Consider the following 26,142-nt stretch of genomic DNA (forward strand, 5'->3'; position numbering starts at 1 on the left):
ACACAGTCATAAGTATTCAGACCCTTTGCTCTTAGACTTATTTAGTAGAAGCACCCTTTGAGCTAGTACAGTCTTGAGTCTCCTTGGGAACAATGCCACAAGCTTTTCACACCTGGATTTGGGAATCCTCTGCCATTCTTCCTTGCAGTTCCTCTCCAGCTCCCTCCGGTTGGATGGTGAACGTTGGTGGAGCCATTTTCAGGTCTCTCCGAAGATGTTTAGTTGGATTTAGGTCAGGGCTCTGGCTGGGCCAGTCAAAAATGGTCTCAGAGTTGTTCTGAAGCCACTCCTTTGTTATTTTGGCTGTATGCTTTGGGTCATTGTCTTGTTGGAAGGTGAACCTTCGGCCAAGTCTGAGGTCCTCAGCAATCTGGAAGAGGTTTTCTTTCAGGATATCTCTGTACTTGGTCGTATTCATCTTTCCTTCAGTTGCAACCAGTCGTCCTGTCCCTGCAGCGGAAAAGCATCCCATAGCATGATGCTGCCACCACCATGTTTCACTGTTGGGATTGTATTGGGCAGGTGATGAGCAGTGCCTTGTTTACTCCACACATACTGGTTAGAATTAACGCCAGAAAGTTCAATCTTCATCTCATCCAACCAGAGAGTCTTATTTCTCAAAGTCTGGGAGTCTTTCATGTGTTTTTTGGCAAACACTATAAGAGCTTTTGATGTGTCTTGCACTGAGGAGATTCTCCCATTGGGCCACTCTGCCATAAAGCCCTGACTGGTGGAGGGCTGCGGTGATAGTTGACTTTGTGGAACTTTCTCCCATCTCTCTACTGCATCTCTGGAGCTCAGCCACAGTGATCTTTGCCTTCTTCTTTGCCTCTCTCACTAAGGCTCTTTAGCTGTACGGTCAGATTTAGGAAGCGTTCTTCTCATCCCAAGCTTCTTCCATTGAAGGATAATGACAGCCACTGTGCTCTTAAGAATCTTAGGAACAAGGCATAGAATTGTGTCTTTCAGAGCTCACTGGGCAGTTCCTTCCACCTCATGATTCTCGTTTGCTCTGACCTGCACTGTGAGCTGTGAGGTCTTACATGTGCCTTTCCTAATCAAGTCCAATCAGTTTAATTAAACACATCTGGACTCCTTAGAAGGAGCAAAATCTCGAGGAGGATTGGAAGTAATGGACAGCATGCGAGTTAAATATGAGTGTATGAATACTTATGGCCATATGTTATGTCAGTTTTTCTTTTTTCTGTCAAGATTAGATGCTGAGTGTACATTCATGAGTAATAATATGACCTTTTTGATTTAAGCAAATCGCTGCAAAGAAACAAAGAGTGAAAAATGTAAATGGATTTGAATACTTTCCATAACCACTGTAAGCCAGCTGATTCAGCATCTTCCTTAATTAAACAAATACATATTTTTCTGGAAAACTTAAAAAGATTTCAAATTTAGACTTGTTAAAATAGTCTGAGGTGCTTTTTTTTGTTCATCCAAGATTCTTATTTTAACAGTTGAGCTAAGTGGAGTGATGTCTCAACAACCACATTGCACAAATGAACATTTTGACTTACCATTATAAAAAAATAATGGGTTGTTTCTGTCTAATGCCTTTTGCAATACTTATTGTTATACTTTTCTGTAATTTAGGTCATAAAGTGAATCTTCGAACGCAGATTAAGTCAGGTTCTGTAGCTCACAAACTTAGTTATTTTAAACACTTTAATTAAAGAGTACACATGTAAATATTTGAGCTGGAAGATGTTCCAATTACTGCTGGAAATAAGGAAAGCAATAATGAGGTATTTCCATATATTCCACAGTGTGTTTTCAGTCCGACGCATTCCTAATCATGGACATCATGGATCATGGAGGGCTCTTTAGTTTTGACATAATGAAGAACCCTCCTTGAAACAAGGAGAACTGAATGAATGAACTGAGAGTACATTTCTTTAATTAAACAAATGTTACAAAATGTCTGCATAACAATATGAAAAGTAACTGCTCTCCCTGCTGGCTCAGTAAGATTTTAAAATAGACTACATGACATTTACATTACACAGGCTTTTGTGAAAAAATACACTGAACGTTTTACAAACAGCACAGTAAAATAGAATACAAGATCAGTGCACAACTTAGACTAAAGAAAAAATGAAATGATCCCTACATGACCAATGACCAGCTAGAAAACCTGCTTGATAATGATGATGTCTGACGGCCATCTTGTTCTACCAAAGCAATGGGACCAAAGAGTTGGGTGGAGCCGGACACGAACAAGCCAGCAAAACTTTTAGAAATGTACAACGAACGCCATCTTTTTCTGTATAAGCTAACAGTAGCACCTTGATGTTCAAATGCCCCACAAACTGGACTCAGCAGTCCAATGCACAGAGTGAAAGAGTAGGACAGGCAGGCAATAGAAACACATGAAAAGCAGCAGAGACTTAATTAACTGCAGAAGTCAAATAATCAAACAAACTCAACAGAATTACTGTTTATGAAGCAGATGCTAGTTTCTCAGCGCACCACGATGCAATGAGCAATAAAGAGTTATGAACTTCACCCAAGGAGGGAATGTAGTTAATAAAACGGGACATTAGGGAACAAATGGCTGTGCTACTTTTAAAGAGTTTAACCTGTTACTCCACAGCATCCAGCGGAACATTGTACATGCCTAAAGAAATGATTGTTGCAACACTTACATGAAACCTAAAAACTTGCATCAAAATCCAAGAAAAATATCCCAGAGATTTAAAAAAATATTTTTTCATTGCTGGTTAATTTTTTAGTATTATTATTTTAATAAAGCCTTACTTCATTTATCCAGAAGAGTCCCTATATGTTCTTTAATTCTGAAATATGTTGATAGATTTTAAAATGCAATATATATATACCATGAAAATATTCAGTCTTGCGATATTTCTACCGCAAGACTGAAGATGTGAGAGTGTTAAGATTAAGAAAACTCATAAATATTACAAATGGAAGTTTCCAAACCATTTAAGCTCCTGGTCTGCAGTCAGGGTAAAGCCAGGCTTCTCTGTAACTGTTTTAAAGCAGCTGTCTTCCTTCTGTTTTCAAAGGATAATGTGCAATAGATCAGAGGTTTTCAAGCCTCCTCCTGCATGGTGCTTACTTGCATGCACAAATAAATGTCTGATTAACAAACTGGACAGTAGCTGAGGAGGAAATGAAATCATTTGATTTAAGTGTGTTGGAGCAAATACTCATGTAAAATATGGAGGACAGTGGGTCATGAGGAACAGGACTGAAAATCAGAGAACTGGAAGAAAGTCTTAGAAAGGAAGTTTTTAGTTTGTTCTTTTATGATACAGATTTCCACAATCCTGTAGAACCTTCAATAGACAGGCAGTCTGGTGTAATGAAGGCCAAGTCATTAATGGGTAATGACCTCCTCCCTGGAGGCAGAGACAGACAAGTCCACTAAGCTCCACCCATCAAGCAGAGACTAGTAAACAGAGAATGAAAGTCATCTGTATAATTGATAAATGTCATATTGTTTTGAAATCTTTAAAATCTATGAAATAAAAAATGTTCGTATTGTTTTATGTTTAGAAAAAAAACTAGTGGCCAGATATTTGGGATTTGGATTTTTAAATCCACCTCTATAGAGAGGAGGTTTCTAGTTCACATGTCCAACTGTCCATGTGGAAAACAGATCAGTAGTCAGGAGTGTCTACTGATCTATGGGTGTTGGTGTGAAACAACTTTGAGTGGCTAATGTGGCAGAATGTGGGATTCTGGTCTGTTGTCTGTGAAAAGCAGCAACTCCAGAAGTTTCTGGTAAATATCCAATTATTTCTCCAAAGGTCTGAACCTCACTGATTGTCACACACTGTACATGAATAAAGAAAGTTTGCTTAGAATGACAGGATTTCTGTTCAACCTGGAAACAGATTATTTCAAGGTTTAACAATTTTTGCAGTTACACATAATGTTCACAAGTCATTGGACAGAAATTACTTTTTAAATGTTAAAAATGTTGAGGGATTCAACTCTCTTCTGTTTTCTACCATTTTCAACAGAATAAAAACTAAAGGGCTGAATGTGAAGTAGAGGTTTAGAATAATATTTGGGGGATGTGTGTGTTCTCCTCTCTGAAACCTTTTAATGGCCACTAAAAGCAAAATCTGAAATAAATTAGGAACAAGTTGATGTTGGATGGAAAATGCTCAGCTGGGGTCAATTTAATGAAGCTTTGTTTTTTTAAGACTATATCAGCACAACCACTGACTTTACATTCCAGCACTAACCCAGTTTTCAAACATCTTACTTCACTCAGTGCTATTTGTTATGTATCCTTGAAGTAATGCTAGAGCTTGTGGCCCATTAACATTATTGTAAGGAGTCCTCTGCAAAAATATCATCAGAACAAAACATTGTTTGACCTCACAGTCCAGCAAAGAAAACAAAGCGTTGAAACAGGCAGCAGTCCATGCAGATCCTGAAGAAGCCAGCTGCTGCTACATTGTCTGAAAGTAGCTGCAAAGTTAAGGTGCATTAAAACACTTCAGTCCAACGGTGCTGCTGGTGTGTAAGACGGGCTGACCAGGTGTGAGGGTCTACTCCATGATGGCTCTGTAAATCACAGGCTCAATGTAGTCGCCTCTGTACCGGGAGTTGATCACTCTTTGTCTCTTGGATTCTTGGATAATCTCATTGTCTTCAAAAATTCCATCAAACCTCATATCTGATGCCTTAGACTGCCGAGAGAATAATAAGGGTTACATGGACTATTTAATAACAGCATTGTGTAATTATATGCTACAACATTGGTTTGTTAAATAAAGGTGAATTTGAACTAACCAGTCTGGATTTGACTCTCTTAGGAAGTTCTTCGTCCAGAGTGTAGACATCATCTCTCTTGGCTGTTAGCTGTGAGCCATCTTCAAATTCCACCTGCGGTTTGGAACAACAGCACATATTAACATGTAACACGCACGCAAATAATGAATTAGTTAATCAACCAAAATCTCATATGTAGTTAATAATAATCAAAGATGATTTCTTTTTTTACCACAAAACACTCCAAATGAATAATTTTAGCATCCACTGGACCTCAACTATAATGCTATTATAAGTTCATGTCTATGTGTCATTTGGCAATTATTCATCTAAGTGAAAAAGTTCTTTGGGGTTCCTCCAGGCTCAGTTTTCAAACTACTTTTGTTCAATATCAGTATACTCTATCAATCTCATATTACTTTGGATCCCTGTTTGGAAAAGGATAGATTTTAAAATCTTATTGGTCATTAAGTCACTGAATGGAATCAAATCTTAATAATTTCAGAGAGATGTGTTAGATTTAAACCATATAGATTTCTCAGGTGATCAGTTTTGCTTACTCAGTGTTCCAAAAGATAAGTCTAAATCTAAAAACAAAAGTAGTAATTACTTTCTGTGTCCCTTATATATGGAATCGTCTCCCTAAATAGATAATAAATTATGCAGTTCTTACTAATAAGAACATAAAGTCAAAGATTATTTTGACACCAATTGCAGAAAGAAACAGAAAAATACTTACCAAGTACATTTGAATAACATGAGCTGCCACAAACTTGGCCCCGTAGACCAGTCCATCTGTCCAGCGCACCTGAACCACTTCACCCTGCGGAGGGGGGCCAAGTTGAGCGCAGTCTTGATTCTGAGCAAAGAAACACACACACGGACTGATCAGTCACCTTTAACAATTTCAAGTGAGCTATTCAGCATACCTTTAGCCTAAAGCTACATTTAGGCTAATCCAAAAAACTGTTCTGTCTAGTTTCTAGTTTTTAAATCTCAAGACAATCTTATGTTAATTCAGGTAAAATGAACAATGCCCTTTACATCTCTGCTTACTACTCTAGATGTTTTTAATGCAAAGACAAATAAAACGTACCACAATGTCCTCTGGGAACAGGTTATCACTGAAGGAGCCGTCATCAAAGTTGACTTCATAAAAGGTCTCTTTTGAGAGCTGGACTACATCACACTGATAGTAACGGCCATTCTTGTGCTTACAGATGACTTTCTGACCCACAGTAAGCTCATGCATTGCTGCCTTATTGCGCTGCAGCAGAAAAAGCCACAAATAGCATCATTAATGTATGCATCATACTGAGTAGGGTCCATTCTAAACTATAAATAGATAAAAACTAAACTCATATTGAAGAGAGAAAAGATCCTGTGCAGCAGTTTACCTCAATCTGAGCAGGACCTTTGTGCCGACAGCAGGTCACATGGACCACAAAGGGCCAATCATCTGGCTGCATCAGTACCCCAGCAGCCTGGGCGCAGGTAGGGTGGTATGCAGTGGGACAGCGGCCATGAGAGCATTGCACACAGCAGCCAGATGCCTTTTTCACGCGTTTCTTGCAGTAGTAACATTTCTGTGAAATGGAAAAACAGCAGCCTGGGCTCAGCAAGCCGTTAAAAATAGCTACAGAACAGGAAATATCCTGTCTTGTTCCCGTTGTCAATTGTTTGTCTTTACTGAGTCACAGAGCTGAAAACATGTCTGAATGACAAATCCTCACTACTAAAGTTCACTGTTTTTCACACCTGCTAGCCTGTTAAATATACAAGGTTGTATTCTGGCTTTAATACAAGGTTTTTCCCTTTACTTAATACTTGCAGCTCGTGGTGACACCATGTGAACTCACCAGTTTAAATCTCTGTAGAGGGATTCCACTCAGATCCACAGGACTTCTTTCAGCAATGTTGACAAAGCGCGCCTCCATTACTGCCACAGCACACAACACATGTACCCACCTACAAAACACACAACACTTTCTGATGTTATTTATTCCAACTGGTGCATTAACCAACATACTTAAAAGGGCAGTATTATGTATTTTCCAGGCACATAGTGGCTAGATTATGCAATAAAAAGGTTCCATGTTACCTTCAGTTGTTATAAAATGAAATCGGGCCTCTGTCTCTTTAAGAAGCTCCTACTTTTTCCGACACACTGTCTCAGCACGTAATCCATGAAGCTGTTTACAACAATTCTTAGAAGAGTTGGACTCTTCTAAGAATTGTTAGAAGAGTCCAACTCTTCTAACAGCTCTTCTAATCAGCAGTTACTTATGAACTGCTGATCATAAGTAGTTCCTATGATCAGCAGAAGCACAGTTCCACCAAGTGTTTGCTAATTGCTGTTGTCGCTAGTCTGGAGGAGCTGAGTGGGGGAGTGATTGGAAGGGATGCTCTGTGAGTGAGAAGTTCGGCTCGACAATGCAGATCCAAGGAGGAGCTTCGTGGAAAAAGGAGGTGCTTTGTGGTAGCAAGTGTTTAGGCACTCCTGAATGGCTGCCAGGGGAGATTCAAGGGTCCCTCAAAAATGCCAGAAAGAATCTAACAACATTCCAGGTATTTTTTGATGAGTGTAAAACATTGCAACATGATACAAAACTTCAAAAAAGTTAATTTTACATACTATACACTGTTTCTAAAGTTCACCAGTGGCTAGGTCAGGTGAACACATTGTGAACATAGAAAAGTTCACAATGTGGACTTTTCTATGTTCTATGGTGTTCACATCATGAACTCCTGTCCGAGTTCAGGCTCCGACTGACCGTCAAACCTCACATCCAAGAGGAGCAAAGTGGCTTTTGTCCTGGCTGTGGAACCAGTACTTTGTGGGGTTATGAGTAGGGATTAGGGGGTATTTGGGTGATGTAATGTCTATCCAATCCAATGCCCAAAGTAAGAGCTGTCTGCATTCTCACCACAAGGTTGATCCTCTTTACCTTCTCAAGGTGGTTCAGGAATCGGATCCGGATGGCTCTTGGCTGCCCTTTTAGAGCTTTCACTAACCCTGTGGAAGACTCCAGACTATGTTTCACATACAGCTTGGGTACGCCTCACCATACACAGGTCATATGTGAAACATGAGTGTGAAACATTGGTGTAAAAGTCCTCCCAGGGCTTTGTAGACAATACTGTGGTGGTAGAATATCTTCACATCCAGCCCATGAAAATCCCAACTTGAAATAATTTGGTCATATTATTTGTTGTTTTGCCTGGTCCAGACTTTGTATTCCAACTCACTGTAGCTTTAGGTGTTAAAAATCTATTCATTTTGCCTCTGGCATAGATTAGGTGAAGTTAGCTAAATGTTCACATTTACATTTTCTGGTTTATTTTCCGCCACCCCCTCATGTTGTGCCTCCCCTAAAGAATTCTGGCACCCCCTAGGGGAGGCACGCCCCACACTTTGAAAAGCACTGTGTTCTAGATCAGTGGTCCCCAACCCCTGCGTACCAGGCCGCAAGAAATAATTAAATACTTCCATTTTATGTGTTGAGTCTGGAGGATCTTTTATTTTGAAAATCCTTGAACCGGATTCTGTCGGTTACGTCTTGTGCGCCAACATTGAGCTCACAAGCAGCAGAATGAGTTAGAAACAGCAGCAACAGCATCGGTGTCGGTCGTCTCGACGCGTCCCCCTCCCCCCTCTCGGTCAGCAGCAAATATGCGAAGTCTCGACCGGTCCGCGGTACAAAAAAGGTTGGGGACCACTGTTCTAGATAACCCTGGAACTTACTTATCATTGGTGGTTTTATGTAGGGCTCCACCTCTTAGCAAACACAGACAGCAACTCTGCAAAAAGAAGAAGTCTCATCAAAGGGTCCAGTCACAAAAAATGTCACTTTTGTTTGGAAGCAGTAAACTTATTCTTTCTCTGCTGGCATTGTTTTTAAGAACACGTTCTGGAGATGAAAACTTTGAGGCATTATTTACTCAGAAAAATGTTCACATGGCACAGACAAGGTCTACTAATATATTATCTTGGCAATCTTGATGTGACATACAACAATCGAAATTTCTTTTGCATTTAAAAGAAATTTGAAAACCATTATGATGAAGAAATATGACATTTTTTGTGTTGTGTATTTTTTGTTTATTTTTTGTCTGTATGTTTTGTTGAAATATGTCTGTAATAGTCTTCTGTGCTAACTAATTTTCTTTTTATGTGAATAAGGTCAGATATTACAAGTTCATATTTTTCTCATCCTTTTCATTGATGACTTATTTTAGGGGTTACATGAACTATTCATAATTATTATTGAGTGAATAAAATGAAAAACAAAATGAAATAAAATTATATTGCTCAAAAACTACAACTTTTTATTCAGACTGTACATATACAGTGCTTCTTATTACAGATTTTACAAAACCATGACACATAAATAATTAAGATAAAACAAAATTAGGTATAAGATAAAAATGTGTAAAAAATTCTATGATGATTTCCTTAACAAGGGAAAATTTTTTATCCAAATCAATTTGACTGTCAAAACGCAATTGCTTACAGCCCCCTTCATGTTGTCAAATAGATTCTATTTACTGTAATGAAAAAAAAATCACCATTAAAAACAGATTTTTGTATTTATACAGTGCATCTTTGTCTGTTGTTAAAATTTGTTGGGTGACCTAAAATGTTTAAGTGTAACAAAAGGCAAAAACGGAAAGATATTTTAAGGGAATCGATACTTTTTCATAGCACAAAAAAACAAAAGAATTAAAGAAGCATTCCCATGCTGAATTTGTGTTATAACACCTCTCACAAGGTTACTTTCAGGAAGAACCAACTGTAATTCATTTTAATACCAACCTCATTCATAGCATTGGCCTTACATCGTGCACATTTCCACTCGGTGCTCACACTGGCTGGGTTCACACCGTAGCAGCCTAAATGATGCACACACAAAAACACACAGCAACCACACAGGAAAGTAGGGATTATAAAGTTACAAAGTTATGCTGTGTAGATGTAAAGCATGCTGGTGTACTGACTGGCGTGAACCCAAACACTGCACTGTGAGCAGCTGATGAGGAGGCTGGTTCCATCTTCCTCTAAATAATGTGCAATGGGTTGTTCTTCACTCTCTGCGTCTTCTTCTGTGGTGATGGTGAAACACATTTCTGGGATAAGAGGCTTGGTCTGCATCCTCCCACCTGCACCAGCGACATGACTGTCCACGCTTCTGGCACACTCTGCCTGTGGACAGACACAGTAAGGAAAGAAAGACAGCCATTTTTCTTTCCAACTTCTGACTGCTTCAATTGGAGAAAAGTTTCCCAATTTCAAAACTTTGGCTAAAGTGGCACTTGTAACTTCTAGCCTTCAGTGCAGTAGCAGAGTGCGGATTGATCCTCCAAATAAACATCAAAACCATGACACATTTGATTCTCTATTCAATGAAATACAATTGAATGACATTATTATAATTTTAAAAATGGATAAAAATAGATTGTGATTTTTTTGACCGCATCTGTCAAAATGAAGAACAATGAAAAAGTCTAGCGCAATATCTGCCTGCTAAGCTGCCAGGTAAGCTACCAGTTTTTTAAGCAGCCGTGTTACAGGGACTTTTCTGAAAACAGAAAAGCATTTATGATATGCTACTGGTAATATGATATGCTACTGGTATGTGCTACTTTAAAAGTAAAAAAAAAAACAAAAAAAAACTGTAAATCTCTCATATTCCAACATAGACCCCTGCAGACAAGCGTGGCCTGTATATGCAGGTTGCACTTGTGAAGAAGTGCAGATTACATTCAGGTACACTCAATAGTCTGGAAATTACAATATTTCATATCCCCAGAATGGAAACATTTCAAAAGAAATGTCTTAATGCAGTTATTGCAATGCTGAGAGCAATCAGAAAAATAAAGTCTGACATTCTTATTTTGTTATGGAAAGAAAAAGAAATGCTTCATGTCAGAGTCAGAAAACCGTTCAGGTGTTGTGTTCTCTCTGATTGAGAGGAATACCTGTTGATATGTTTGGAAGAGCATACAGATGGAGCAGTATGGAGGCTTAGAGCCCATGCGCTGGTTGTACTCCCTTTCTTTCTTCAGATTGGGAGGGCTACTCTGCCACAAATGGGTCAGAGGTTTGGCCCAGTTGTCCCCTTCAAAAGTACCTGCCTCCACTGGGGGAAGCTCCTCTAAGACGTCTATGGCAGAAAAACAAATGCATTCATTACATTTCAATATACATGTGAACAAGAAAGATTAAAGGAAAACTTAATGTCAGGACAGACCTTTTTCACTGCTGTTATCTTTGATGTGTGGGGGCCGTGGCAGCTGATCTGGATTACTTTCCAGCTCTGCATCAGGAGGCAACACTTCTGCCACTTGCTGGAGGTACAGAGAACACCAGCAGAATTAGAACGAAAAGTCACATGTTCTGCTAAAAGGTAAACAGTATGAGCATGTATTATTACAGAAGATCAAGGAAAAGAAATGATTAAAACTGTCCATAATAAAGATTTAGGGGGTATGAATTTTGCACATCTTAAAAAACATGTTAACTTGTGTTTGGTCACATCTCAATACATGCAATACCAACTGAGTATTTAACAACAAATATTGTTGCTATATATTGTTGATGTAGAAGTATATTAAGATAATACATTTATCAGAAACTAAAGCACTACAACAGGTTAAAATACTTGAATTATCTGGATTCAGGTAGAATCACAGATGCCAACACTACTCACATGTTTGGTGTCTTCTTTCTTATCACTGCGTATGGCCTGTTCTTCCTCCTGCACCATGATTTCTTCTCCATAGTCTCCTTTGGCATAGCTATGAACATGCAGGACGTCAGCAGGGCTGAGTGTTCTCTGAAACAGCTTGTGCACAGGGATGTTACTGGTTTCCACCCGAGGCTCCACACTGCCCTCTGCATTTCCTTCTACTGGCAGCAGAGGACTCATGTCTGCAGCCCGTCCACCGCTCTTGTCCTTTCTTGCAGAAATTAGTCTGTTTGAAGTTTTCTTGTTGGCTTTAGAAATGCATTTAGGTGGTGGTTTCATGTGCTTCTCCAACTGACGTTCTGACTTGGGTTGTGCTGTGTTGAAAATGAAACACTTTATTACAACTCTGTACACTGATTTAGTTAAATGATTTCCAAATTATAAGTTAATGATAAAGATGCAGTTCAGAATACACATAAATGACATATTTTGATTCATTGTCTCTAGAAATAACTTCAACATCAAGGACACAAAAAATTTAAAAATGCTCTTCCTTCACTGGGAATTTATGTGGCAGCTCGGCATATATTAAATCAGGGGTCTCAAACTCCAGTCCTCGAGGGCCGCAGTCCTGCAACTTTTAGATGTGCCTCTGCTGCACCACACCTGAATAGAATAATTAGGTCATTAGCAAGGCTGGGAGAACTGATCTACACAAAGAGGAAGTAATTAAGCCATTTCATTCCAGTGTTTTGTACCTGTGGCACATCTAAAAACTGTAGGACTGCGGCCGTCGAGGACTGGAGTTTGAGACCCCTGTATTAAATAGTATGTGACCTGTACTTGTATCGCATTTTATCAAGTCCAGAGGAACCCAAAGTGCCGTACACTACATTGAGTTATTCACACACACTCACACACTAATGGTGGTAGATGATGCACCAACTAGAGTTGGTCTGCCACTCAAGCCTGTGGTTATTATGGGGAAAATGTGAAGAAAGTTTAGGGGGAGTAAATCCAAAACTACTTTTAAGGTGTCTTGGACAAGAATGCTAAACTTGAATGAATTAAACTTCGGAGAATGTATTAAGCACTAGGTTCAAAGCAGGATAGCATGCAAGTATTTTTATATCAACCAGTGGTGTCAATATTTCTAATTCTACCTATTAGAATGAATGTAGGATCCAAACAATGTGAAAGTTTTTTCTTTTGATTTTATCTAAGAATTTGACAACCAGGTGAAAAGAGGCTAGACTTAAAAGGCAAAAAAGTAGCAGAAAGGCAAGAGTAAATTGAAGAGTTTGGCACCTTACCTGAGGGAGCTGGGACTTTGTTGGGAGAACTCTTCATTGATAGCTTGGGACTCTCAGGCTCCACCGCCTCCTTGACTCTTACATCACAATTGTCTCCTTCAGAGGTCTGGACAGGTTCAAGCGGACGTTTTTTCCCACTTTGAAGATCTGAGCTGAATCATTTAAAAATGTTAAGGACACGTTAAGGACAGTTTTTAATTTCATAAAAGGTTTAAGACGATGCCAGCTGAGAAAATTAAATCAAGTATTACAGACAGATTCAAAAGCAATGCTCAGAGATTTTTACCCTTTGTCTAGGGGTTGACAAACTTATTTGTTCATTTAGTTAGACCACTGTAGTGGTCTTTATTCAAGTGGCTCGGGCAACTGGTCAAGATGCGTCCTGGACGCCTCCCTAGTGAGGTGTTCCAGGCACGTCCCACCGGCAGGAGGCCACGGGGAAGTCCACATAGTCCACATAGTCCTGGGTCTTCTCAGGAAGACCCAGGACTATGTTTCTTGGCCGGCCTGGGATTCCCTTGGAGGAGCTGGAACAGGTGGCTGGGGAGAGGGAAGTCTGGGCCTCCTTACTTAGGCTGCAAAGTATTTTGAATGATTTGAACATAGGTTCATCCTTTTGACATACAAGTGGAGGCAGTGTGCAAAAGTGGCTCAATGTCTTGTGATATGATCAGATATGTCAATTGTTTAACTTTTGAAAATGTTTGACTTTTTCATATTTCATAACAATTAGGAAAGACTTGTTAACATTCCCATCTGTAATAAAATAGTCAGAGAATATTGAAGAGAGACAGTAGAATAAATCAAGACCTTTTGTCCTTCTGTGCAGGAGACGTTGGCTCCTCAGACGATGCTTCACTGGAAACCTTCTTACAGGGGCTGGCCTTTTCTTTTTTGAGAAACTCAGAAGCCTCTGGAGTTGGTTTCACGTGGTCAATGGGAGTGTCATCTTTCCCTGCTTTCCACAGTTTGTAACGGTCAGGCTGAAACTTGCGTACAAATGCATCCATAGATATCTTCACCATATCTTGACGGCAAGAACACTGCAGAAACCAACATGAAACATTTCGTAGCTTCAACAGCTAAAACTAGCCACTTGAGGTCTCTGCCATTGTTAGATGTAGTGTGTGTTCTCACGAATGTAAGACTGTAAAGACAAGACGGGTTCTTGTTAAGGTTAGTGCTTTAGTAAGAGGTTTAGAGTAGTCTGTATTGCTGAAATTGGTCATTTTGGTCTTGAAATTAAATCTTTTCCAAGTTTCCACATTCGTATATAATTTAGTGGTGCAGGGGTGTTTGCCTTGCCACCTTGGGGGCCAAGGGTGTGGGTTTGGTGTATGGGCACAAATTACACTCACAAATTTGCTGTGAGTTGAGTTTTGTAATCTTGTAGCATAAAATGCCTGAGAATTTTATCTTTGTACAATCGTAGATAAGAACCTTTGTCTGTGAAAAATATTGAAAAAATAATAATTACACAAGTTACACATATTTAAGGTTTTTTACAAACACAAAGCAAAAATCTACATATAAAACTCTCAATTTCCATCACTTGTGTGTGAGTTTTAACCTCCAAGTTCAAAATTTGATCAGGGTTTTAACTCTTTCAGTTGACTGGTCAATGACTAATGTAACAATACATTCAGATTACAGATGGGCTTAGCTGTTGTGGGATCTGATAGGCCAAGTCAGACATCCGACTCCATCCTCATCCCGCTTTGATTGGATAATCCTTTTTTTATGCTCCAAATGTCCAGTTTTACTCCCATAGTGGTTTTATGCCTGCTTTGAAGTTAGTTATGTGACAGTCTCTCTGTGATTTACTACAGTCAGCAAAGGCTTTCCCATCAACATTGACTTTTCAACTGACTCGTGCAACATAGCAACATAACTGGGATCTAAACTTAAAAAAACAAAATAGGTTTAGTTATTTGAGTTTATTAATGTGGAAACTGTGAAAGCAAATTTGGAGGACTGTATCAAAGTCAGCCATTTGGACTAAAAACAATGTTGGACATGCACAACTTTCTACTACATGAGTACCTTAGATTCTGTATAAAGTATTAACAAGGAGGAGTAATGTTGGCTGTGCTTAAACTAATTCTCATTAAGTGGTCATGGAAAAGCAGATGCTGTATGAGAATCCAATCTGTTATCAGTGACATGCAAAACATATGAAAAAATCCATTTTGTATAATACAGCATGGCCCCACCAGTGTCCCTGTGTGAAGGTACCAACAATATAGAGGTTGACATTGGAAACATAGATGAAACCATGAAGACAATATAGCCTCTGTTATAATAACAAACTTTGTGGAACTACATTTACATGACTTCCTCAGCATAGTAGGCTTCTTAGAGACACTGTACGTTTGATGGACTGAACTGTCCACAGACCCGACACACTATTAAGCAGCAAATTTAAAAAAAAAAAAACACAATAATGAGCTTCATCAGATCTAAGTTTTTTGTTAAAAGATGGCTTGTGCAAATAAAGGTACATTATTTACTCTAGTATGTTAAAAGCAGAATACCCATTGCTATTGTGTCAGTTAAAGGCTCAGATGCATAAATGTCTGACTTAAATTATATTGTATATACAATTAATAAACAATATTTATGACAACTGGTTAACTTGTCTTTTACTAGTCCTTTTGGTATGCTCCTTTGATTTACTCCTTTGTATCTCTAGGAAGTGCCATGACCTCAATACTTGCAAGTTAGACATTTCATTTTGACCTGCTTTACTTGTGTAGAAGAGACTGTAGATAACATACCAATTTAGCTTGTTTTCCATAATCAATCCATCGCTGTGTAGCAAAGTTGGTGGACTCAGCACAATTGAAACCGTGGTTGAAACCAGCATGATAAGCAAATGGAAAAGTCACAATGAACTGCCCAGCTTCCTGAGTGACCTAACATAGCAGGGGAAAAAAAGAAGATGGATTCATGTTCCACCTGACTTTTCTTATGTAGTCACTAAAACATGATTATCACTCTTCAGTTAGAGGCTTCGTTGTAACGGAGACTGCAGAGACCACAGTCATCAGCATCAACAATAACTCTTTAATTAAACAAGTTATAAGACTATTTAATTTCCTTTTGGGATCAATAAAGTATTTTTGAATTGGAGCCCACATGATTTGTACTTGACTCGCCCTGCAGCTACAACAACTGACAAGATGGAGCTGAAAGACATTAAGCAAAAGCTAAAAAGCGGGAGAAGATACTGCTTACTTAAATGGAGGTTTAAAAACGAAAGCAGTAAAATCTTATTGAAAGTAATATAAGCCATGCTTAATGTAAGCCACGCCCCTTGTATTCAGCAAGCTGAAAGTTTATGACTTGTGAACAAACATGTTATCATCTCTGTGGAGATTAAAATATGGATTACTTTCTCATAACGTGGTTACCTTCTCATATGGTATACCATATTTTTTGAGGATTGAGGGTGAAATTAAAGTCATCTTGTGCCGCAAGAAGGCTTCACAGCTCTGAGCATTCCCAGGAAAGAAACCTGGAAGAGAAAGAAAAAACTCAGATATTTCAATAAAGCTAAAGCTATCCATTTGAATACTTGTCTTTGAACAGGAACTTTCTCAGGTGAAATATGCTGTGCTGCTGAAGCTATGGCCGTAATTTTTTTTATTTTTTGTTACATTAAGTCATGCTTGTGTAACAGACTTTATTATGATTTCTAATTCATGTTCTATTGAGTATTTGTGAATTTTATCTCATTGAGTTATTTTTTTATTTGCTGTTTTGTTATTTTTGCCTTGCTGCATTCTGCCTCGCTGCAGCAAACAGAAAGGGGAGGGGACGGACCACTGTCAGTCTCATACCTTACTTGGAAATGGGACCATTGCACTCCGGAAGTGACGGGGGCGCTATTTCCTATATTATCCGCGGCCTCCCGTTTTCATTTTCTTTTGGAATCTGTGATATACCTTCACCTTTAGGGAGGATTTTCACTCTCAGTATATTTTTGAACTTCTCTCTTTTATTTACTTCAGCGCAGCTCACAGTTTTTGACAAATTCTGTAGCTTTCTGTGAACTTCTAAATCTGCTCCATAGTTGCATCTTTTCAGGCCTGATACTGCCTCTAGTGGCGTGGGGGTGGTAACACAACTAATTATTTCAGGTGGTTAAAATATTTGGTTCCCCCCTCGTAACTCTGGTAAATAAACAGCAAATTTTACAAACAGGAACATCAGGATACAGGAACACAACAGGATTTATTGTTGATGATGAGAAGAATCAACACAGTTAAAGACTTGCTGGCAAATTAATTTGTTCCTATGTTGTAGAGGGGGAACAGATTATTTCAGGCAGCTAAAATAGCATATACAGTATGTGTGGTTCCCCCTCATAACTTTGGAATATAAAAAGCAAATGTTACTAAAGTCACAGGATTCATTGTTGACGAAGACAGGAATATTAACAGTTAAAGACTTGGTAGTAAATTAATTTGTTCCCATGTTATGGGGGTGAACAGATTATTTCAGCTGGCTAAAATATATGGTCTCCCCCTCATAACTTTAGCAAAAATTGAGCAAACGTTTTTAAACTTGCAGGATTTATTGCTGATGATAAAAGGAATAAACACTGTTAAAGACTTGCAGGTAAATTAATTTGTTCCCATTTTATGGAGGGGGAACAGATTATTTTAAGCAGCTGAAATTGTCGTGATCTGTGTTTTTCTGTGTGTTTATTTTGAGTTTCCTGTGTATCTGTGTCTCCGTGTTGTCCTGTCTCCATTTGATTAGTTCCCAGGTGTTTCTTGTTCCCTGATTACCTCTTGTGTATTTAGTGTCACCTGTGTGTCTGTGTCTTGGTTGGGTCCTCGTCTCATTTGGTGTCTGATGTTCTACAGTCTGTCGTCTAGCCCATTCGTGTGCCTTGTTGCTACCTGCGTTGAGCCCTGGATTCCGCTCAGCAGTGCTGCCTCGGTTTTTGGACTGTTTTGGATTTTTGTTTGTAGCTTTGTGCATTAAAACCACCATTTTTACTCCATACCTGGGTCTACAGCGTCTGACTCACCACCACACCCTGCACCTCATGATAGAAATATCCATTCGCTCCTCTCCTTCCCCAATAACTTTGGGAAATAAAGAGCAACTGTTTCCAAATTCTCACAGATTGTTATGTGTGATAGCATGTAGTATACTAGAAATTTCCTTAATCCAGTAATCTGTCAGATTTTACACTAGAACGGGATTTACCAGAAAGTCTACACTCTTAATTTTTGGTGCGCTTCTTCAGCCAGTTTTCATCAGGAATAAAAAGTTATAAATACGATAAGTGTTGGAAAACTGTGTTTGGTGACTAACTTTTATTTGTCAGGCTTAAGTGACAAAAGTTGGAAAAAGACGGATTCTCTTGGCGTATAAAATAACACAAAACGGTGTAAGAAGACCTCCACACAAGACCTTGTTTATTTATTTATGTTAGGATTTTGTTATGGCTTCTTTTTTAAACATCAGCTGCCGATTAAACTGAAAGTTGCAACCTTGACACAATTATATGAGTTGTTTTACCAAGAAATTGACCAGAAGCGCCGTGAAAATGGTCAGATCGGCCTCTCTGGCTGCAGTGCTCGCTCCCTACACAAGGGGAACAGAATTTCACAGTGGAACAGATTTTCGCACAAGACCGGTCCAGCGCAGCTCGTTTTTTATTTTCATGTTTAGGACTGGAGTGCAGGTGACGAGAAGATTCATTTGTTTTTAATCCTCTCCCCAGGTATGCGTTTTATTTTCAATTATACATTTTATTTCCATTTATTTATTTAACTCTGTCCCACTGTATTATGTGTCATTGTGACCAACAGGTGGCATTTTCCTCCTGTCTTTAAATTGTTGCGGTTTTTGTGAGATTTATTTATTTTTTTGTTCGTTGACTTTTGCTGCGTTTTAAGGAAATGTTAGTAGACAGAATTGTTCTGCGCTGCTGAGGGACTGAAGTGCAGGGAGAGAGGTGATGAGAAGATTCATTTGTTTTTAATCTTCTCCCCAGAATAAATGGTTCAATCATACATTCTGGCTGAATGATGTTCACAAACACATCAGTAGGACCCGTTACACTTGTTAGTTCATTGACTCCTATAGTTTTCAAATGCTGTGATATTACATCTACACTGACAGCAGTGCTCATTACAATTTATCTGTTCTTATTCTATTTCCTTAAATTAAACATTACACACAGACACAGTTCAGTCTTCATTGGCTATCGAGATGTCTGAGCATCCAACCCTTAACCGTTACATACTAGTCATTGGTTCAGTCATCTCATTAATGCTGCTGCTGAACAAACACCACAATAAATTCATCTCTTTTTTGCACTGTAACATCATCCAAAACCTGGGGACACACTGCATGACTTTCCCAGTCATCACAGATTGTCAAATCATTAACAGCTAGATCTGTTGAGGGATAGCAAGCTCCTGGATCCATCAGGCCAACTAAACCCACCTGAATGGATTAAACTCATAAGGTGAGAGTGATAACCTCATTGAGTTCTACAATTTATTTTCAAAAGAGACCTGGCAAGATAGCAGTGCCTTTTATAAATATTGACATAACCAGATAAATAGATTCATTTAGTTTTAAAGTCCTCTACTTCTGTATCGGAATCGAACATCCTTTCGTCTCAACATCACTTTTGTCTCTAGGCAAATTCATGCTTCAGCTCTTGCCGTCTTCTTCATCATGCAGCAGTCCAGCTATTTCCAAACCCGTTGGTAAAAACCAATATATTAGCCACATTGCAGTGTTCAAGGCATCTGAAAAAAAAGTAGTGGCTTACAGTTCAGAAATGATGTTAAAGTTTACACTGAATTGTTCAAATAAAATCTTAGGATCTTTGATGAGTAAGCAAACATTCTATTTAAAAATCTGATTTAATATGGTAATGTCAGTTCTTTAACTTAAACCCCCAACTATAAGATTTTATTTTCCAAATTACACATTTTTGTTCTGTAAAATGATTTTTACCTTTATGTTCAATCTGACATATGTGGTTTATTTCATTAGTTTCTGTATTTCAGTCTCATGTTTTCAAATGTTTTTGCCTTTTTTGTTTTCTTGCTACTTTATTATCACTCTATAATTGTAATTAGTTAGTTAATAGTTTGTATTGTCTATTGATTTGTGTTTATATTGAGAATGATGTATAATATATTTACAAATAAAGTGAAAAAAAAAACAAGCTGACATTGTGTCTCAGCTCTTGTTTTCATTGGCTGTCAGCTCACGTATTGCCAGTTGGGTTGGTGGTTGTTTCGGGTCGGGTCAGGTCAGGTCAGGTCAGGTCAGGTCAGTTCCAATCATGCACTTGCAGACTTTCACAACTAACAATCAGTGGTAAAATCATGCAGCTTGCCTCTAATAGTCAGATGAACATTTATCCCTGTTATGATTTAAATTTTGAAAAATATGCCTGTTGGTATTTTTATAAGAAAAACTAAAACTAGATCAACCAGAGTTGTCACAGTAGGATCATTCATTCAGAGAGAAGTTGCATTATGGTGGAAGGTCATGCAATGAAAAAGACCGAAGGATGAAAACACATATGCAGACTTTCTTCTTACCTTTAGCAAGCCGCTCCAGTCTTCTGCCATGCTCTGGTGGGACAACATACCTGCAAATGAACAAAACTGAGACAGTTACTCACAGTATGATTTTGGAGAACAAAGTAAAAATCTGTGGAAAGAAGGTGACTAATATGACTGGCTGTTAAACACATTCTTTTCAAATAAGAATAAAAAACCCCATAAAACTTCATAAAATAGTTAGTGGGAAGTTAAAACATTCAATACTTTGCACAATAGCAAATATATCTAGTGTGGATGTGCAGATGTACTCAATGTTTGTCAGTTTTACGGTCACATTCTTTAATAAATTAAAGATCAAGAGACAGTACCATCAAGTCTAGTTCATAGTGGATGACGGACATTATGCAAACGGATAATGTTTTAATTATTATTATTAGCACAACAATAAACTTCCCTGAAACATTCAGGCAATGAATGTATGATCAATTGGGAGCATACATAGATTCCAATTGATAATTAGGTTCAAATGGAATCCATGTATGATTGAATTGACTTTTCTTCTGTAAAATGCCTTGAGATGAGAGTTGTTATTAATTGGTGCTGCATTCATAAAATGAACTGAATGTTGTAAGGTAAACCTTTCTATTTACCATGACTTGGGCTCGCCGTAGTGCAGGTAGCAAATGCTGTAAAGATTCATGTCCTCTGTGTGCCAAGGAAAAGCACTCTTCCACATCCCAAAATAAAGGCAAGGGGTGGTAAGTCCTTTTATCTTCACTGCACTCTCACTCTCCACAGTGTCCAGGATTGTGTTAAGATTGGCCATGTTCCATTCAGACACATCCTGCAACAGAAGGATTCATAGGAAACAGTGAGCAACAAAAAAACATGACCCATAAAAAAACAATCATGGATATGTAAAGGCTCAGCGTGTTTTTTCTAGTCCCCACTCACTGGATCAAACAGTGTTCCACTGACATCAGCTCCATACAGTGGGGGGTTAAAGGTCAGGTTCTTCCAAAACTTCCTTTCCAGCTCATCAAAATCCACATATCTGGGACTGCAAAACCTAAAGGTTCACATATTTGGAGATTATCAGTAACACCATAATGAATCTAATAAACACAGTGTTAAAAGTAAATAAAGGTAAACTACTACGCAAACAGACTTGGCCAAATTGGAGGTCTTCTGAAACTCAACGACAGTCATTGGTTTCTTCTGGATGTTGTACTGCGTGAACAATCCTGACTGGCCAGTGACCACCTGCTGTATTGGAGCAGGAATCAGCAGATCATCGATGTCATCATATGTATGTCTTGGTTTCCAGCCTTTAGGTGGAATGATCTGCAAGTAAAGCAATCAAAGATGATACATTTCAGAGAAGAGTAACGCAGATATAACTTTTTACAATCTACTAGAGTCTGCTAGGAAGATTTAGAGCCAAGATTGTGTTACATTGTTTTGTATAATTATATCAACAAACATTTCAAGATAAATTTCAGATTCAGCTTGAAGAGTTTTTAATACTTTATTATCAGATTACATGAAAACTGTATGTATTGATAAATTTTTACATCTAATGGTTTATATTTCTAGCAAAGATTTTTTTCGGCCAAATGAAAGCCACGTAAATCAGACTAATGAGTCATCTGCCAGTTATAGATACAGCTACTGAGAAATATTTAGCCTCTGATGAACACGAAAAAAACTTTCATTAAGTTCTTAACATCATCATGTTCAAAGGTCTTAGTCTTGAGCTGCACAAAGTTGATCTGTTCAGAGGAGACTCAGTCAAGTTGTTATACTTCCAATGTTGCTCTTCTCATGGAAAGTACACAGATTATTTCCTCATAAAATGTTACATTAGCAAAATTATACATTCAGCACCATGACACACAACAAAGGTTGAAATTCCATCTCACACTGAATCATAAAAACAAAAAGATCCATGTGAATAAAATGATCTTCTTACTTTGGCAATTCCAGCTCTGTGAGCTCCTTGTGACTCCATGAAGGCAACATACCGAACAAAGTCCTTGAACTCTTCTTTGGAGGGGGTGAATGTCATTACCCTGAAATTAGGAGTTTGGTCTGGAGTGTCCGTAGTCATCTTGGCATTCCACGTAAAACATGTACTGTTAATGGAAAATGCAAACACACAGAGCTGTTAACTGATTGCACAAATTATAGATCTCCATCCACTCTTTCTAAAAGATCTACTCAAAAACACTTTCCATTTCCAGTTTGTGTAAACCTCAATGCTCTGCTACTTTCTGGGTGTTCAAAATATATTAGTAGATTTTATATGATCAAACAAAATGAGCAGTGCAGGTGCATTAATGAATAGGAAAATATATATTAACTCCTGTCAGGAGATGTGTAACCTAAACTAAAAAATTATCTGAAAGTGCAGGGTAAGGAAAAAAAACAAAGTTCATCTGTAAGATGTCCACAGGAAGAGTGATCTGTTAATCAAATGCTTTCTTCACCTGATCAGCAGCAACTGTGAGCACCTAACGGTGTAAAGTTTGCTGCTCTGAAACCTTCAAGTATGTGTCAAGAGCACAGACTGATGCAATTGCTAAAGCTCAGCCAGGGAAAGGTCATACAGTAATATGGATTCCACCACTCTAAAGGGGTTAAGATTGCTCTCATGAGGGAAAACATTCACAACTTCCAATCCTGATTGGTGGAAACTTCCAAGCAATGGGAGCTCACCTATCAGTTAAAAAAAGAGAGAGGATTCCATCTCTGATCATTTTATATTCCACAGTTTCTTGGACAGTATGTTGTTTTAGCACAGGGGTGTCAAACTCCACTTCTCAAGGGCCGCTGTCCTGCAGTTTTTAGATGTGCCACAGGTACAAAACACTGGAATGAAATGGCTTAATGACCTCCTCCTTGTGTAGATCAGTTCTCCAGACTCTTAATGACCTAATTATTCTATTCAGGTGGTGCAGCAGAGGCACATCTAAAAGTTGCAGGGCAGTGGCCCTTGAGGACTGGAGTTTGACCCCTCTGTACTAGACATTCTGAAGTGATCACACTGACATAAAGGCTAGGAAGCGTGAACAATGTGGAAAGGATATGCTCTCGAACCGCAGAACTGGGGAATGTCTCAGCTAAGTGGATGGATGGCCATCTGTTCCTTACTGCTGCCCTCTGACACGCTAACCAAGAAATAGCTTTAACTGCGTCCATTTTCCACATGATCCCAGCTGCAAACATCTGCGCTGTCAGTGATGCAGTGAATGAGCTGAGTGTGCGGCGGTCTCTCGGGGATCTGACAGCTTCCTCCACTTTCAGCTAAACAAGTAGCAAACATGGCTCGTTTGCTGACGCTCACTTTCTTCTTAAAACTCGAAGTAAACTCCGTCTTGCAATCAGTAAGTGTGTTTTCCAGTGACAGACTTTACCTTACACACGCTGAGGTGGAGAGAAGAAGATTTATCCTCAAAGCGCGAGAGACGGAGTGCAAACAGATCAGATTATTTCGGTTACCACAGACAGTCCTCCATTATTCCCGTGACGCATGCTCAGTCAGTGTTTGTTTACATCGCATTCAAAAGGGAGGGTTTTCCTTAGTTCTATCAGCCAATCAAACGCCTCGTATTGGTAGACCAATCAACATTCAGTTAACACTGATGTATTGTTATTGGGCCTGCCATAGAAATGCAAGGCAATGCAATGGAAGACACCTATTATTCTTCACCTCAAAATAACTGCGGCTTCATTTCACCAATTTTTTTTTATTGTCATATTTTCGTGGTACGAAATCTGGTCCCAGCTTAAGAAATTTATACACAAAGTAATTTATGTGATTCAAACCCAATTCATCCATCTTCCAACACCTTTGTTAGTGGGGTCAGGAGGGATGCTGGTGTCCATCTCCAGCTAACGTTCTAGGTGAGAGGCGGGGTACACCTGGACAGGTCGCCAGTCTGTCACAGGGCAACACAGAGACAGGACAAACAACCATGCACACACAGGGAGAAACCAATTAACTTAACTGTGGGACTGTGGGAGGAAGCCAGGGTACCCAGAGAGAACCCAGCATGCACAGGGAGAAGATGAGAACTTCATGCAAAAAGACCCCAGGCCAGGAATCGAACCCAGGACCTTCTTGCTGCAAGACAACAGTGCTCCCAACTGCACCACTGTGCAGCCTTCAAATCTAATTCGAACTCAAAAATACTTTATAAATCCCAAAGAGAAATTTTATTTTGTTGCAACTCATTTAGATTCTTTGAAATGTTATTCAAGATTGTGATGGCAGGAAAGATCTTCTGCAGCAGTCTGTACTGCACTGAATCTGAAGAAGCCTCTGACTGAAGATGCTCTGCTTTCCCAAGACAGGCTCGTGAAGAGGATGATCAGGGTTGTCCATAATTTTCTTGATCCATGTATCAGGACACTCAGTGGGGACCCGGAAATTCAACCACACACAGGAGTTGGAAAAGGAAAAAACAAGTTTAATAACATTTTCAGACAGTGGTTGCTGCTCAGGATGAGGTTGTCAAACAGCACTGAGAAGAGAGGGGAGAAGGCTGGTGATACACTGATAAAGGAGGGGTAACTTAGAAATGTTCAGCTTAACTAACCTGTAGTGCAGTGGACAGGTGGAGCTGAGAAACCAGGTAGAACAGGCTACTGTGGAAGTAAAGGAATTCTCCACAAGGAGATCCAAGAGGTAACACCCAGGGACTTAGACGGTAATCAGGCAGAGGTCATACACAGGAGGACAGAGAGAGCAAACTTAGCTTGAGGGGCAGGCAACACTCGGTGGTCATGAGGCAAAGCTTGGGTCAGGGTCCAGAAATCCAGAACAGACGGGATCCGTGAAGGGCTTGGCAGTGGAGGTCAATCCGTGGACAAAAAAGGGTCAAAGAAACACTGAAGGCTTGGAAGGAAACGTTGGATCTCTACTGGCTCGTGGTTGTCGATAATCTGGCAAGGAGGCAGAGGCTGAGAGGTGTTTAAGTAGGGAGGGGACCAGGTGGAACAGGTAAGCAATCAGACTTGGCAGCTGAGCTGAAGGAGTGTTTAAGCACAGCATGGACAGGACAGAACATGAATCATGACACCTATGAAGAATCCTTCTTTGCATAATAATCTCCACAGTTGTCTCCAAAACTGAACCAGCCTTCTTTAACAGGTATATAGTGTATGTGTATGTGTGTGTGTGTGTGTGTGTGTGTGTGCGTGTGTGTGTGTGTGTGTGTGTGTGTGTGTGTGTGTGTGGTGTTCTTCAGTTCTTCTTTGAACTGAAGAACACATCTTGAGAAACAGAATTTTACTGTCAGTCCTGCACTTTATATTTTATATTCATATTTATATTCATATTTTATACTGTATTTTATTTTATTCTGGAGTAACTTCACAACATTTGGAACCTCAAAACATTGTCTATTATTTTATTGCTCCATATAAATCTTGAAAAAGGTTTACCCCACTCCCTAAATTGTTTTGCTGGAACCTCTACTGGGCGTCCTGCAAATACGTACAATAGTCTTGAAGAACATTTATCTTCTGACTCGGATTCTGCTGCTGAGGTCAAAGGGAAGCAGGCTTCACCTGTCCAGGTCCTCATATAACAAAAACTCCCACCCTATAGTATCATATGTCTTTTTGGCATCTAAGCTGAGAAGGGCTGCACTTGATTTTTTCTTTAATTATTTGATCAATAATACTGTATGAATGGTCCTTCTTATACTATCATGCGTTTGTCTATTACCAATGAAACCTGTCTGGTCCTCGTCTATCAGGATACTTAATCTCTTAGCTAATATTTCAGCATATAGTTTGTAGTCTATATTTAATACTCTA

General features: G+C 39.0%; 1 protein-coding gene across 2 annotated transcripts; it reads right to left on the reverse strand.

The window, feature by feature from the left end:
• Window positions 1-1,891: 1,891 nt before the first annotated feature.
• On the reverse strand, window positions 1,892-25,291 carry kdm4a (lysine demethylase 4A). 2 transcript variants are annotated; one of them, XM_005815190.2, is made up of 22 exons: window positions 23,733-24,465; window positions 22,289-22,451; window positions 21,485-21,660; window positions 21,271-21,385; window positions 20,967-21,160; window positions 20,353-20,402; window positions 16,177-16,280; window positions 15,541-15,678; window positions 13,574-13,806; window positions 12,764-12,915; window positions 11,472-11,824; window positions 11,013-11,109; window positions 10,741-10,925; window positions 9,760-9,964; window positions 9,578-9,654; window positions 8,507-8,562; window positions 6,621-6,729; window positions 6,159-6,347; window positions 5,858-6,028; window positions 5,501-5,620; window positions 4,783-4,875; window positions 1,892-4,679 (listed from the first exon to the last, which is right to left on the reverse strand). In XM_005815190.2, the coding sequence occupies exons 2-22, from the start codon at window positions 22,424-22,426 to the stop codon at window positions 4,539-4,541; spliced, it is 3,096 nt and encodes a 1,031-aa protein (XP_005815247.1). In that variant the 5' UTR covers window positions 22,427-22,451; window positions 23,733-24,465; the 3' UTR covers window positions 1,892-4,538. The 2 variants fall into 2 exon arrangements, with proteins under 2 accessions (XP_005815247.1, XP_023195201.1); XM_023339433.1 differs by lacking the exons at window positions 1,892-4,679; window positions 4,783-4,875; window positions 5,501-5,620; ... (11 more) ...; window positions 15,541-15,678; window positions 16,177-16,280 and adding an exon at window positions 17,576-19,545 and having other exon boundaries at window positions 23,733-25,291.
• Between the last annotated feature and the right edge of the window lie 851 nt (window positions 25,292-26,142).

The sequence above is a fragment of the Xiphophorus maculatus genome, chromosome 9 (genome assembly GCF_002775205.1).
Source record: "Xiphophorus maculatus strain JP 163 A chromosome 9, X_maculatus-5.0-male, whole genome shotgun sequence".
Lineage (NCBI taxonomy): Eukaryota > Metazoa > Chordata > Actinopteri > Cyprinodontiformes > Poeciliidae > Xiphophorus > Xiphophorus maculatus.

Bases quoted from the DNA above. Each gene is read 5' to 3' on its own strand.
- kdm4a (XM_005815190.2), bottom strand. From the start codon at position 22,426: ATGACTACGGACACTCCAGACCAAACTCCTAATTTCAGGGTAATGACA. The intron at 21,661-22,288 runs GTAAGAAGATCA...CTTTACTTGCAG, and splicing joins ACAGAGCTGGAATTGCCAAA to ATCATTCCACCTAAAGGCTG. The intron at 8,563-9,577 runs GTTGGTATTAAA...TTCTTTTTGCAG, and splicing joins AGGCCAATGCTATGAATGAG to AGTTGCTGTCTGTGTTTGCT.